General features: G+C 54.6%; 1 protein-coding gene across 5 annotated transcripts in view; it reads left to right on the top strand.

Moving 5' to 3' along the window:
* Positions 1-14,621, top strand: part of DGKD (diacylglycerol kinase delta) — a 131,665-nt gene that overhangs the window by 97,142 nt on the left and 19,902 nt on the right. For all 5 annotated transcript variants that reach the window (XM_035006827.1, XM_035006826.1, XM_035006829.1 and 2 more), the window contains 10 exons: positions 942-1,050; positions 4,039-4,178; positions 5,347-5,431; positions 6,602-6,696; positions 6,802-6,901; positions 6,978-7,251; positions 8,563-8,712; positions 9,562-9,690; positions 11,105-11,201; positions 13,642-13,752. In XM_035006827.1, coding sequence (XP_034862718.1) covers positions 942-1,050; positions 4,039-4,178; positions 5,347-5,431; positions 6,602-6,696; positions 6,802-6,901; positions 6,978-7,251; positions 8,563-8,712; positions 9,562-9,690; positions 11,105-11,201; positions 13,642-13,752 — 1,290 coding nt within the window. The remainder of the gene's footprint in view (positions 1-941; positions 1,051-4,038; positions 4,179-5,346; positions 5,432-6,601; positions 6,697-6,801; positions 6,902-6,977; positions 7,252-8,562; positions 8,713-9,561; positions 9,691-11,104; positions 11,202-13,641; positions 13,753-14,621) is intronic.

Here is a 14,621-nt window from a genome sequence, read left to right as displayed (position 1 = left end):
CCTGGCCGAGAGTTTTGAACCTTTCCTGGAAACAAGTGGCAGCTTCTAAAGCTAGACACTCAGGGTGCCTGGGTGGCTCAGTCAGTTAGGCATCATACTCTTGATCTCAGCCAGGTCTTGATCTCAGGGTTGTGAGTTCAAGCTCCATGTTGGGCTCCATGCCGGGTATGAAGCCTACTTGAAAGAATAAAGCTAGACACTCAATGAGACTTTTGGGAAGGTCCTGCCGGTGGCATGAATTGGAGGTATCCCGAAGGAGACATGAGGTAGGTAGGAGGCTCTTGGAGGGATTATGAGAGAAGCTATGGTGGCCTGCACTCCGAGGGGATGATGAGGTCTGGCCCTGTAACTGGGTTCATGGTGGTGTCATTCTCCGAGTAAGGAAGCTTAGGACGAGGAGGTGCCCGTGGGATATGGAGTGACGCGTTCTGGTAGAGGGTGAAGTGTTGCCCTTCAGGAAGATCTAGAGGTCATCATGCAAGGTCATTGGTGTCTGTGTGGTCCCTGAAGCCACAAACCTGGATAAGGAGGGTAAGGAATGAGCAGAAGGCTATGGGTGTTCTGAAGGGACATTGTGTGTAGCAAGATGACCAAGAGGAGGAGCACAGGAGGGAGATGGAGATAGATTTGAGGGGAGCTTGGTGGGTCTCACACTTGCGATGGAGGGGCGTGGACAGATTCCTGCAGCCTAGGGCTCCTGAGCTATGTGAGTGAGGGGCAGTGGGTGCAGAGGCAGGGGTGGGTGGCTCAGCGGCGTGGGTGGGTGGCTCAGTGGGCTGAGCCTGAGCACACCTGGGCTCTGGCTCCCAGAGGCCTATTCACAGCAGGGGCACAGGTCAGCCGAGAGGAGTGCAGATGGGGCCTTTTGGCTCAGGACTCATTGGCCATCATTTGTCTTTTAGAATGAACCTCATTTCTTTGACATTCTCTTTTCTCTGCAGCTTACGCTTATTCCAGAAGTTTGATACATTCCGGATTCTGGTTTGTGGTGGGGATGGCAGTGTTGGCTGGGTTCTCTCTGAAATCGACAGCCTCAATCTTCATAAACAGGTACGTGGGTGTGGAGGGGCCCAGCCAGGGGATAGCGATGCTGCGGTTCCGTGATGCTCCTTGTCCCCTCGGCAGGGTGTGGCGAAGGTCTCGGAGGGAAGAGCAGGCAGCCTAATGGTGCCATGGGGCTCAGGAGCTGTGTTGTAGGAATGGGAACTTCACAGGTAGAAGTGAAGGGAGCTACGAAAGAACATTCTAGTCCCTGGAGGTCCCAGGCAGGAGCAAGTTGGCTGGGACTGCCATCCCATGGCACCCCAACAGCTTTCATTGGGTAGTGATAGAATCTGCTGCCTGGGGCCTCCTGCTTGTGGGGAGGGGGCAGAAGTAGACTTGAATGTCAGGTCACAGTTAGGGTTCATTGGACTTAATCTCTCGCGCGTTTTTTTCTTCTTCTTTTCTTTTTTTTTGCTATTAAAAATAGATTTTCCTGATTGGAAAACAAAAAAGTATTCATTTATTTTCCATTCTGCTCTATCGTCTTCATTCCCCACCCCCCAACGTTAACCACTGCCGCTAACATTTTGGTGACTGTCTTTCAGACCTCCTGTCGACATATATATATATAATATATATATATATATATATATTATATATATATCGTATAAGATATGTTGTGGTCTTAATTGAAACCGACCCACATTACCCATGCTGTCCTGTTTCTGCATTTTGTCTTGTGATGCTCATCAGTAGAGAGTCTTGTGATGGTTTTCCATAGGCGGAGCCGTGTGGCCAAGGTCGGCTTGCCTCCCTGCTCCGTGGATGTTTAGGTTGCTCTCGGTAGGGGCTGTGCCAGCTTATCTTCCTGATGCTGCAAAAGCTGCCCCTTCCCCTTCGCTGTCCGTTGCTCATCTTCTTAGTTTTCCCAACTAAGTAGACAGAAAAGGTATGCTTGATTTTTATTTCTTCAATACTGATGAAGGCAAACATCTCAGTTAACTATGAATTTTTAGATGAATTAGATGTTCATGTTTTTTGCCTAGTTTTCTATTAGGGCATTTACCTTTTTTTTTTTTTTTTTTAAAGATTCTATTTATTTATTTGAGAGAGAGAGCACATGAGAGGGGGAAGGGTCAGAGGGAGAAGCAGACTCCCTGCCGAGCAGGGAGCCTGATGTGGGACTCGATCCAGGGACTCCAGGATCATGACCTGAGCTGAAGGCAGTCGCTTAACCAACTGAGCCACCCAGGCGCCCAAGGGCATTTACCTTTTTAAAACATTTGATGTCTAAGGATTATTGTTATATTAGGGATATAAATTCCTTGTTGGTCATATTTTTCCTAGTTTGTCATTTGCTTTCAACATACGTTTTTCAAATCTTCGACCTGACTTGAGCATATTTTTCAGACTTAGCCTTCTCTCCCGACTGTTAGTGTTGGTGGTTTTACTAGGTGGATGGACTTTTGTTGTCTGTGGTTAGCCCTGGACTCGCGGATAATGTTGAGAGGCGGCCCACCTGAACCCGGCCTATGCAGGTGAACTGCTCAGCTCAGGCACGTACTGCCCCCTAGTGGTGAAGGTGGACTAGTACACGTGGGTCCAGGATTATCACTAGTCAGGAAGCCAGGGAGGCCAGTCATTTGTTTACATCCATTCAGCTGAGTTCAGTGAGCATCCATCTCCTTCGGCTTCTCTGTGGCACTTGGTCCTGGTCACTTCCTCACTTGCCTAGCTTCCCTGAGACCCCACCCCCACCCTCTCTCTGTTTCTCTTTTTCCTGGCTGCCCTCCAGCCTGCCTACCTGCCTCATAGTGCCTCAAGCCTGGATTTTTAGCACTGAGCCCACCGCTCAGCCCCACTCACCGTGCATTTCTTCCCTTGGAGCCTGAAAATATTGTTCACCAGACATCCAAGCCAGAAATCTGAGTCGTTCTGGATTCTTCCCTCACCCTCCCTCATTTCTAGTTAATGACTGGAGTTCACTGCCACCCCGGAGTGTCGACACGGGGTGTCAACACACAGTACTGCTGGGTACACCTCAGCTGACCCTGGGCCTCTGTCCGTCCACTTCTCACCGGGGGGTCTTCCCCACGGACAGTTTTGCTCACTCACCTGCTCTGCCGAGTGTTCTTTGGTGGCTCCTTGGTTTTAGGATAAAGTCCAGGCTCTAACATAGTTCATCGGAGCCCCCGATGCGGCTCCTTCTTCATCTCTGCTTCTTTGACTTCCTCTCTCCTGACTTGGCAGGTGGTTCACCTCTCCACCTGGAACACCACTGTGTCTTCAATGCGCTGCCTGCTCCTTTTCTTTAAGGCTCTGGCACCCAGTCCTCTCTGCGTGGTGTGCTGGGCTTCCTAGTCCTTGTGAAGGACCGACTGCTTCCACACGCTGCATGTGGAGCTGGAGGCCGAGTTCTTGGGCATCCAGCGTCTAGGGAGCTCCCTGAGCCCGAACTGGCCCGATGAGAGTTCCAGCTAGAGGGCCGGGCCTGAGCAGTGCACACCGTCACTCTGGGGAGGGTCAGGTGGAAGGCTGTGGGCTGAGCGTGGGGGCATGCTCAGGTTTGGTGACCAGACTGTGGATGTCCTGGCTCCTGTTTTTGATAGGACTTAAAAGCCAGGAGTGAAACGACACTAGTAATGTTTTTGGAAGATGGTCCTGGCATTAGTGAGTAAGACATAGTGGATGGAGAAACGGCGGGGGGCGTGGGGGGCTCCGAATGATTCTCGATAGGAGTTCAAGGATACTCACAGGAAGGGACAGGATTGTGGTCGTAGCAGTGAAAATGGGAAGGAAGGGGATTTTGAAAATCTACATCAGAGAGGACGTAGAGGATTAAGTGTCAAGATGAGAAATGGGCATGGGAGAGGGTGGGTCAGATGGTTCTGTAATCTTCTCTTGGATTAGAAGATCCTCGGTCTTGTCTAGTGGGTTCTGCCTAGACTATGAGAGCCAACGCGTCTTAGAGGAGACCTCTCGCTGAACCTAGCCACCGTTGTAGGTAACAAGGAGGGTGTTTAATGCCGTGTCTTCCCCTCTGTGTCCTGCCAGTGTCAGCTGGGAGTGCTGCCCCTCGGCACAGGGAACGACCTGGCTCGAGTGTTAGGCTGGGGCTCAGCCTGTGACGATGACACCCAGCTCCCACAGATCTTGGAAAAGCTGGAACGAGCCAGCACCAAGATGCTGGACCGGTGAGTGGAGGGCGTTCTCGTGCCACACAAGGCAGGTCACCTTGACCAGGTGTTCTCAGCCTGGACTCCCCGGAGAACATAGGTCCCGTGCAACTGTTTGTAGAAATTGGACCTGAATGAGAATTATTGAATCAGTGTGTTGTATGCCTGAAACTAACATAAACACTGGATGTGAATTACACTTCAATAAGAAACATGAAAGAGTCAGACCGATCTGGGATATAAATCCCTGCCCTGTCACTGAGAGTTGCATGAACTTGAGCATTTTACTCAGTCTCACTGTGTCTTAGATTCCTTGTCAGGAAAAGAAAAATAATTCTAGCTGCCATGCGGGGGTGGTTGAGAGATGAGTTCATTCATTTGGTCAATTCAACTAGAGTTTGTTGGAAAAAACAAATTAGACCTGAGCAGGAATTCTTTTTTTCTGGTAGTTTCTAACTTTTCATCAGATTATGCAGAAGGTAAAAACAACCAGAAGAGGTGAGGAACCATGCCCTTGAGTGGTCGGGATGGGGTGAGGCCTTGGGGGTGTTGGAGAGGGCGGCTCTCTGCCCCCTGCGGACACCTATCAGCAGAGTCGTCCTTACCATAAGGCTGAGTGATCCCATGTCCCCGCATTCTGTTCCCAGAAGAATCTAAGTTCTGGGTAATTGTCCTGGGTAGGTTTAAAAATACTTTGGCATCCTTTTCGAGTGAGCTACTTTTAGTTCTGAGCTAGATGTAGGAAATCCCACTAACCACGTGCCTGTGGTAAATTGGTTTCATTGCAAATGCTTCATGGTCTCGGGAAGGGTCCTGCAGTTGTGATTGGCGGTGTGATTCTGAGCACACTCTGGCCGCCCCTGCCATGTCTTCTCTCTTTAAGGGAGGTGTACGTGCCTTGGTGCCCGTGAAATGCTCACACCCGGGGAGCTGGCTGCTGGCTGGGGGTGCTCATGCTCCGCAGAGGGGGAACCCGTCTTGCAGAAGCAGATGTTCCTTCGTGGGATCCCTTTCCCCTGCTTCGGGGGGGTTGCATGCCCTCCTGGTTGTGATGTTGGTTCTCAGCTCAGTGAGGAGCCAAATTATGGGCCGCAGAGTGGAGATAAAGGGCCTACAGATGAAGTGAGGTTGTCAGCCTTGCCGGGGGGCTGGGCCAACCTGCTGAGAGCTGCCTTTGTATGCACAGGTGGAGCGTCATGGCTTATGAGACCAAACTCCCTCGGCAGGCCTCCTCTTCCATGGGCACTGAGGACTTCAGTGAGGGCTCTGAGGTATTTGCACCATCTCACCAGCCCACTCACAGTTCAGGCTGCGTCCCCCGCCCTCCAGTGATGAGCCATGAGCCACTCCTTAAATGTCCTGCCCGAGGTCGGCCCCGCAGAGGTGCAGGCTCATCCCCGGGGTCTTGCTGGAGCTGAGCGAATTCTGACTACCTTGTGGGCTTTGGGGTCATCTGGGGGTTTCCTGGGGTTACCCCAGGATTGGGGGTTCCTTGTGACGACAGTCTCCTAGGACTTCCTGCTCTCACAGCATACACTGCGCCCCTGCTGCCACTGTCCCCTCCAGGCCCTGGGCTCCCTCTCTGATCCCACCCTTTCTAGAACCCCCTCCATCCTGCCGCCCTTGTGGTTAGCCTATCCTAGTTCAGAATTCAGCTCTTCTCTTCCTTTTACGGTTGCTTCTGTGACTTAATTGTCCCCTCAGGGCCTAGACTTTGCCCAGACTAGTGCAGTGCCAGGCACATAGCCGTGCTCATCCCCACTGGGCAAGCTGGCTGCTGGTTGAGCAGAGAGAATGCTCTGCCAAGGGCTGTCTCTCCGCCAGGAGGGTCAAGGACAATGGGCTAGGGCAGTGGTCAGCAAACGATGACCCCCCAGCTCCAATCTGCCCGGGCCTGCTCTGACCTGGCTTACGAGCAAAGAATGGTTTGTACGTTTTGAGAGAGGAAGAATACAGAGTGTAAAGCCTGAAATATTTCCAGTCTGGCTGGCCCTGGGCTCGGGCCTAGAGGGATTGTCACATGGTAATCCCGTTATCAGCAGGTGGAGGTGAGTGGTGAGGGGGTCATTTACACCGAGAGGAGAGGGGCCAGGGCCAGGTCCCAACCAGAAAGAGAAATGTGTTGTCTGCTGTGAGGAGGCCTGCCTGTCGGCCTTGCTGCCGTAAGGTACCAGGATTAAAGACTGCACCTCCTAGCACAGGGTGGGGTGTGCAGTCAGACTAAAGTAGTGCGAGCTGTCTGCAAGATTGGATCCACGTGGTCTTTTTTGTTAAGATCCGTCTGTCCACAGCTTGATGAAGCTTTTGAAATCTTTCCGCCAGCACTGGCAAATCTGAGATTGGTGTGTGAAGTGAGTGGAGGTCCCAGGCTAGCAGGGGAAGTGGGTGAGGAGTTCACTGGGAGCTTCCAGTCACCCCACCCTGTCTTGGGATAACTGTAGGTGCAACAAATTCTCTTCTATGAAGATTCAGTCGCGGCCCATCTTTCTAAAATCCTGACCTCCGACCAGCACTCGGTGGTGATCTCATCGGCCAAGTGAGTGCCTGGCGGCTTTGGGGGAGCCAGGGGTCGACCTTGCAGGGGGCCCGGTTCCCAGGCAGAACTTTCTCTGGAAGTGTCTTTCCACGTTTCCTCCCATAGAGTGCTCTGCGAGACGGTGAAGGACTTTGTGGCTCGGGTGGGGAAGGCCTACGAGAAGACCACCGAGAGCTCGGAGGAGTCAGAGGTCATGGCCAAGAAGGTCCGTCCCTGGGCCCCTGGGCGGGAGGGCGTAGGACGGAGAAGCACTCTGCCCCATTCCGTTCGTTTTCCGCCAGTGCTCTGTCCTGAAAGAGAAGCTGGACTCTCTCCTCAAGACCCTGGATGATGAGTCCCAGGCCTCATCCTCCCTGCCCACCCCACCCCCCACCATCGCGGAGGAGGCGGAAGATGGAGACGGGACGGGCAGCGGCTGCGGCTCCACGGGGGAGCGCTCGCTGGGGTCGGCGTGCCCCGGCCGGCCGCAGATATTCCGTCCACGGGAGCAACTCATGCTCAGAGCCAACAGCCTAAAGAAAGCCATCCGTCAGATCATAGAACACACAGAAAAAGGTAGCGGGTCTCTTAATGATGAAGTAGCGTTCTTCAACCAGCACTGGGCACTCCGTTTTCCCCCAAATATGGTGACAAACAGGAATCCACTGTGTGGGCCACAGCCAGGACCCAAGTTCACTTGCACCCTATGTAGTGGCAGCGCCTTGTATCCGAGCGCCCTGGGGCACACTCTCCCTCCTCACCACACTTGTGTCTGACGGAAGGACTGGAGGGAGCAGAAGTGGAGGGCAGAGCAGGATGGTGCCCCCAGCAGGAGAGGATGTAAATGGGTCCTTGGGTGGGGGACCCCTCCCTGGAAGGGGCCTGGCCTGCGCTAACTGCCAGACCTCGGGTGCAGCTTGGCACAAACAGGCGGTAGCTGCGGATGTGGAGGGAGCCTCTCGGGGTGGGGGTGGGGGGCCTTGTTCCTGGGGTGGGGGGCATTCCGAGAAGAGCCTCACACTTGGTTGGAACCAAGGAGCTCTGAGGACGTCCCGAGAGGGGGGCCCTGTGAGAGGCGGGCCTGGCCTGGGGTGGTGGGTGAGGCCGTCAGCTGAGGGCTGGAAAGAGAGGCTCGCACGGGGCACTGCTGCATCGAGGGGTGGGAGGCCGGGTGAGCTGGAGGTGGTCAGAGCAGTGGGGGGCACTGCGGGGTCCCAGGCGGGGCCAGCTGTGAAGCAGAGGGTGCTCGGGGCCTGGTGGCCAGGCTGCCGACTCTCCATGATGAGCCTGGGGGTGGTGGGTAGGTGGACTGTGTTGGATTAAAGACTCGCTGGCTGGTCGCTCCCTTTTTCTAGCCTTGGTTTCTAAGCTTTGAAGGGAACACTACAAATACATGGTGACCTGTGGACTTCTTGCATCCAGCCTCCCTCGAGCTGTGTTGTCCTTGATCTGTGTGCTCTCTCATTACCCTCAGAAACCGTTTCACCCCGCTGCCGCTCACCCCAGACCCTTCCCAGCAGACCATCTTCCTCGTCCTTCAGTGAGAAGCATGGGTTGTGACCCCCGCCCCCCTCTGGTGTGTTCACGCCAGCCCTGCTCCTGGCTGACAGTCAGGTGGAGGCCCCGTGTGCCCTCACTCTTCTCACCTTTCCCACGTCTTCCAGCCGCTCGGCTCTCTCCCTTCTCCCCAGCCCGTCCACACGGATGCCCAGTGCCCCGCGTTCTTGCAGGGCTGGTTGGACAGTGGGGACGGGGTGGCCGCTTCCGGCTGTGAGCCTTCAGCTGAGAGCACGTCTGAAGAGAGTTGGCGGAGAGGAGGAGGGAGCCCGCGTTGAGCGGGCCCTCTGCCGTTGCACGCTCAGCTGCAGGTGTTCTTCCCTTGCACAGCTGTTGACGAGCAGAACGCCCAGACCCAGGAACAGCAGGGGTTTGCCTTAGGACTCTCTGAGTCAGAGGAGAAAAAAGACCCGAAGTTGGATGACAGAGTGTGTCCCACCGAGAGCTACGGGGTTACCAAGGGCAGGAGCCTCCGCAAAGGTACCGGCCAGTCCTGAAGACCCCATCACTGTGATTGGGCCCCTGGGGTTGGCCATAGTCAGAACGCTTGCCCTGGGAAGTTTTAGGTTGTGTAAAAAGTCACGAACACGCAGCCTGTTTCCATGCACCACCTCCCTTGTCTGGGGAAGGCCCAGCAGGACCCCCACAGGAAGGAGTGTGCTTTCCTCAGAACCTGCCATGCACCCCAGACCCCAGGGCTCAGGCCTGTGGGTCTTCCTGGTGCACGAGGGGTCCCCCCCCGGGGCTCAGGCACCCCTGGCTGCAGCCAGCCAGACACTGTGCACTTAGGCAAGTTGCTCCGGGCCGGGCTGCCTGGCATTTTGGCCAGGGTGCCACCTAGCCCTATGGGCTGTCCGCCTGGGGGCCTTCCTCCCTCCCTGAGCAGCCCCCCAGCCCAGGCACCGCCTCCCCCACTGACTGTGTGTAGCCCCCTCCCTCGTAGCCTATACACCCGCTGCGAGGTGTCTGTCTCAGCATTTCCTCCGTGATCACTACTGCTCTGAGCTCCACTCTGCACATGCAGGGACGCCCGCAGCCCAGACTGACCGGGACGCAGCCCGGCCTCCCCAGCCCAGTCTCGGCAGCGCCTGTGTCACCCTCTAGAGGGCGTCCAGACCCTCCTGCCTCTGCGGCCCCTTCCCATTTCCCCTCCTCTCTCCTGGGCCCCTTGATGTGTCTCGCACACTCTGCCCGGGGCTGGCCGGGGGTTGACGACCCTTCCTCACTCCCCTCAGTCCTTACAACGGTTGTTGCTCTCATGACCTCTCCCAGTGCTTCAGTAATGTTCTATTTTAGATGGTTTTATGGCTTTCTGTTCTGTTTTTGTAGTGTCCAAATCCCCATGTGAGAAGCTGATAAGCAAAGGAAGTTTGTCACTGGGCAGTTCTGCCTCTCTTCCTCCCCAGTCAGGAAACCGGGATGGCCTGCCAGCCCTGAACACCAAGATCCTGTTCTCGAGTGAGTGTCCCCTGTAGGTTGGCCATGCGTGTCTGTGGGCCGGTGCGGGTGGGGCGCTAACCTGCCAGCTAGCGAGATCAAGGGCCTGTCGCTTTGCCTGGCACTGAGTCTGTGGGAACGATTGAGACCACGTCCTTGCCCTTCAAGAGCTTATATATAGGTCTGTGGGAAACAGAGATTGGGTTTCAAAGTTATGTCATGGCATGGAAAGTGCCTTTATTTATTTTAAAGGACAGACAGCACGCAAATCGCTGCCAGAGGCTCCAGGAAGATGTCATTGAGGAGACGATAACTTGAGCTGGGTCCTGAAGGATGAATAGGAGTTATCCTGAGTGAAAAGGGAGGGGCGGGCAGGGTGTGATTGGGCGCCAGGCGAGTCATCCTGTCGTTTCTAGCGTGATTGTAGACACCACCAGGAAAGTGGTGTCTCTGTCTCTGCTTTCACTTTGCCCAAGTTAGGGTCGAGGTAATCTTCCCTCCAGAGGGACTGTGGCAGCTCTGTGTCTGCAGGAGGAAGGAATAGCATGGGGGGTTGAGGGTGCCGGTAAGAGCCCCCTAACCTCCTTCAGGTGACTTCTTGAGGCCTCCGGCAGAGCGCACGCCACACCATCTGTGATTTGGCAATTTCTAGGTGAATCTCAACTGAATAGAAAAAAAATTCCAGAAGTCCTTGGGAGATGAGGCTAATGAGATGTATTTGGTTAATCAGAGACATGATTGTCACCAGAAGGGGTTAATTGGCAGAATGTTTCAAAGCAGAGCTCCATCTCTGCCTTAATGTTTATGACTTAAAATTTGTAAGTTGGGGATGCCTGGGTGGCTCAGTTGGTTAAGCGGCTGCCTTCGGCCCGGGTCATGATCCCAGGGTCCTGGGATCGAGTCCCACGTCGGGCTCCTTGCTCAGCAGGGAGCCTGCTTCTCCCTCTCTCTCCCTCTGCTTGTGCTCTCTCTGTCAAATAAATAAAATCTTAAAAAAAAAAAAAAAAATTGTAAGTTGGTGCAGGTTCCTTGGGGATTCTGGTCGCTTGGGCTGTTCCCTGTTTACGACTCCGGAATGTAGCCTTACAAAGCTGTACAACTGAATGTTAGGATTACTCGTACTGAGAGATCATTTCAGTGGAGCTTCTTATGTGTAATGAGAACAGTCTTTATAAACTGTTCTTTACTGTGTCTTTAGGTGGTGGTTTCTGCCACTCAGTGTGTTTGTTTTTGCTCCATGAATAGGGATTTATGATGGTGATTTTTGACCTGAAACACTTAAATTGTCAAAATTTGCATCTGTTTATACGTTATTTAGAAATAATTTAATTGCAGTAATGTTTTGAAGAATACATGTCCCTCGGCCTGGAAGACACAAGCTTCTCTTAATTCAGTGAATCCCGACCTGCTGTCTCTTCCTGTTTCCTCCTTACAGACGTTCGGGCTGGGATGTCTGGTTCCTTGCCTGGAGGTTCTGTCATCAGTCGCCTATTAATTAATGCTGATCCCTTTAACTCGGAACCAGAAAACCTGTGAGTATGGCGGTAAACCAGGAGAGCATGTTGTTAAAAGAATGTTGGAGCCCAGAAAACAGATGTGGAATTGGCCACAGGAATTCACGTACAGTTGACTAGGTGATCCTTTTCCAGCTTCGTTAGCTGATAAGGAAAACTTAGAAATTGTGACGCCTCAGCTAAGCGTCTCCCAGCTTCCCGCACAGGTCCCGCGTCAGTGGTTCCTGAACATCCCCCAGGGTCTGCGGTTTTCTGTAGGTTCAGGAGCTTCTCCTGGGAGCTGACTTGGCCCTTGTTCTCCATGGTCGCCCCCCCAGGACCCCGGCTGGCCTTGCATTGGCGCCTCGCCCTGACACCCTTCCTTCCCCCGCTTCCCCCTGTGGGTGCTGCAGGGGCCTAGGTTCTGGGGCCGAATCTAGGAGATACAGTCCTGGGTTTGGGATCGCAGGGAAGAAGCCTCCCAGGCTGCTCTGTGGGCTGGCGCTGTGTCCTCTGCCCTGTTTCTCAGGCATCGAGGACTCTGACACAGCAGTTCTGTGTGTGTGGAGGCCATTGGAGACAAACGGTGTTTGAAAGCCTGGTCTTCTAGATTTTCCCTTCTGCTGGCTGATAGCAAGGTCTGGGGGGCGTGGCTGGTGGTAGTGGGTTGACACACTAGCCACGTGTGTTAGGGGTGGTGGAAGGGTGACAGGAATGTGCAGCTTTGCACAGACTCGGGGGTTCTGGAGAGCGGAGCCAGAAGTGTGCAGAGTGGCCTCGGTTCAGACACCTGCTGCCCGATGCTGGCCTGCCCAGACATACCAGCGTCCTCGTCCCGGACCTGACACTGCTGAGTGCCCGCCCCTCACCCCGCCGCCCCGCTCTGATCCTGACCCTCCCCACACCTTTCCTCAGTAAGGCCAGAGCCGTGGCCTTCCATGAGCAGTACCCACACGGCCTCCTGAGCTAGATACTTTGTTCCCTTCGCCTGAGACCACTGAAGTCCCACACCTGGAAGCTTAGGCAACATGTCTTTTCCCCCTGTCGTCTTCCATAGGGCGAGACTCACCTGGGGAGACAGGCTGCTCTCCTCCCTTCATGCGGGGCGGCGTGCCAGGGTCGTGGCTCGGGGGGCCCCCCCGATTTGTGGTCATTCTGCCTTTGCCTGCAGTAGCCTCCGGGGCCTGGCCGCCTCCCACTTCCCGGGTCCCTGTGCCCTGTCTCTCCATTCTCCTTCCCTTGTCCCCATGCTGTTTTTCTGGATCAGCTCCCTCCCTTTTCCCAGGACCTGTAAATACTGGTCAGCACGTGGTCTTTTGCTCAGAAAACGGTTCTGTCCTGAGCTTTGCTCTCGATTAGCTGTTAGGCACTTGGATTAGATGTGTCATAAAAACACATCCATGTGGTGATTGCGTCTCAAATCAGGCTTCAAATGCCTGTTAACCTAAAAGGTGGCAGGGTTCTGACCCAGGCGGTGTTCCCTGGGGTTTTTGTGGGAACTGCCATCAGGAATGCCAGGCATGCACTTTTCTCCTTGCTGCTCTTTCCAGATGGAGGGTCAGGGACTCCTCCTTTTAGCCAGCTGCCCTAGAGGGAAAGGAGGGTCCACAGAGCCCCTTTGTGACCCCTGTAGTCAACGATGATTGCTGGGGGGAGGGGGAGGCTGAGAAGCTGGAGTGAAAGGAGTCTCATCAGCGGTGGACACAGGGAAGGGAGGTGCTGCCATGGGGGCTGGGATGAACGTTTCCATGTTTAGAGACGGCTATGATTGGGTCTAGGGATGTTTGAGGCACGTTCTGAGACCCACAGTTGAAGATGTGTGGATATGTGTGCTGTAGACACCGTCAGGTTTCACATCGCTGTGGGGGTGGGAGATGGCGCAGCCGCCCTGGGAAACAGTCTAGCAGTACCTCAAAACCCAGTTTCCCCGTGGCCCAGACTGCATCTCCCGGGGCCACGCCCAAGAGGAGGGAGAACGTGTCCACCCCAGCATGGGTATCGGTGCTCCCACATCTCCAGGGGCATGCTGCTCAGCCGTTGGAAGGGACGAGGCCCGGGGCACGAAAGGGCCCTGAAAACATTATGTTCAATGAAAGAAGCCAGATGCAAAGGGCCACACACCGCGGGTTCCACTTACATGAAACTTGCAGAGTAGGCACACCATGGAGACAGAAAGCAGATTCGTGGTTGCCAGGGCTAGGGAGGGTTTGGGGGCTGATGGCTAAGGGGGGGCAGCTTGCTTTTGGGGTGATGAGATGTCCTAAAATGGATAGTAGTGATGGTTACATGACCGAGTACGTTACAAATCACCGAGTCCTACACTCTAAATGGGTACGTTGGGTGGTCTGTGAGTTCTAGGTCAGTAAAGCTGCTCCTGAAGGACAAGGCATGAGTTTTGCCCTCAGGGAGAAATGCTTGCAGGTTGGGAGGCTGTGAAGTGACCCGGGTGGTTCTCACTGGTCTGAAACCCCCTTTGCAGAGAGTATTACACAGAGAAGTGCGTCATGAACAATTACTTTGGCATCGGCCTGGATGCGAAGATATCGCTGGATTTCAACAACAAGCGTGATGAGCACCCAGAGAAGTGCAGGTAGGCAGCGGCTTGTGTGCATACCTGTCCTTTGCATCGTCCTTGCTTCTCGTTCCCGGGAGTGAGGTGACTTCAGGAGTCAGCGACGCAAAGGGTGCACAGAGTGCCAAGGCAGAAGGCACATGTAAAGCCCGAATGCCTTGTTGTCAGGAAGGGAGGTGCTCTTAGAAGATGTGGGTGGAACCAGGTCAGAGTCCAGGAGGCCAGCCTGGAGGAGGCGTCCCCCCCCCTCAGGGTTGGCGTGGTCACAGCAGATTCCACATGAGAAATGAGTGAGTGCGGTCCGTCAGAAGGGTCTGAGTCTGCAGAGTCGGAAGTCCCCGGTGCTGCTGTAAAGGGCTAGGTGACAGAGTGTGCTAAGAAGTGACTGCTCAACACATGAGTCCCTGGCAGCATTGGTGGTGGCTCTGTGTGTTCCTCACCATGGGGCAGAGCTGGGCGGCCCTGTCGGCTCCCCACAAAGCCTCTGAGAGGATGCCCCTCCACAGAAAGATAGCCACATGAGAGGCCCGAGGGGTGTCCCTGGAGATGTTCAGTTTCTTCCCCTAAGTGACCTCTGCTCACCTCTGCCGGCCTAGGGAGGGGATGGAGAGAAATGGGCAGTTTCCTCCTGGGTTGAAGTGGAGATCCCATCTCCTCCATGGGAACACGAGAAGTGAAGCAGGGAGTTAACATCTCCCACCTCACCCCTCAGTAATCCCCTGGAGGAGGAGACTGTTGAGCTTTGACATTCTAGAACGAGCGAGGGAGAAGCTGCCATGAGTTTGGGCAGAGACAGCCAATGACGTTGGAGTCGGGGGGGGGGGGTGCGGTCCCTTGCCGGAGAGCCTGCACACTCGCTCCGTGTGCCCCCTGCTCATTTGGTGACA

The sequence above is a fragment of the Mirounga leonina genome, unplaced genomic scaffold (genome assembly GCF_011800145.1).
Source record: "Mirounga leonina isolate KUSES-001 unplaced genomic scaffold, KU_Mleo_1.0 Mir_151, whole genome shotgun sequence".
Lineage (NCBI taxonomy): Eukaryota > Metazoa > Chordata > Mammalia > Carnivora > Phocidae > Mirounga > Mirounga leonina.
This window is presented reverse-complemented; position numbering and strand designations above follow the sequence as displayed.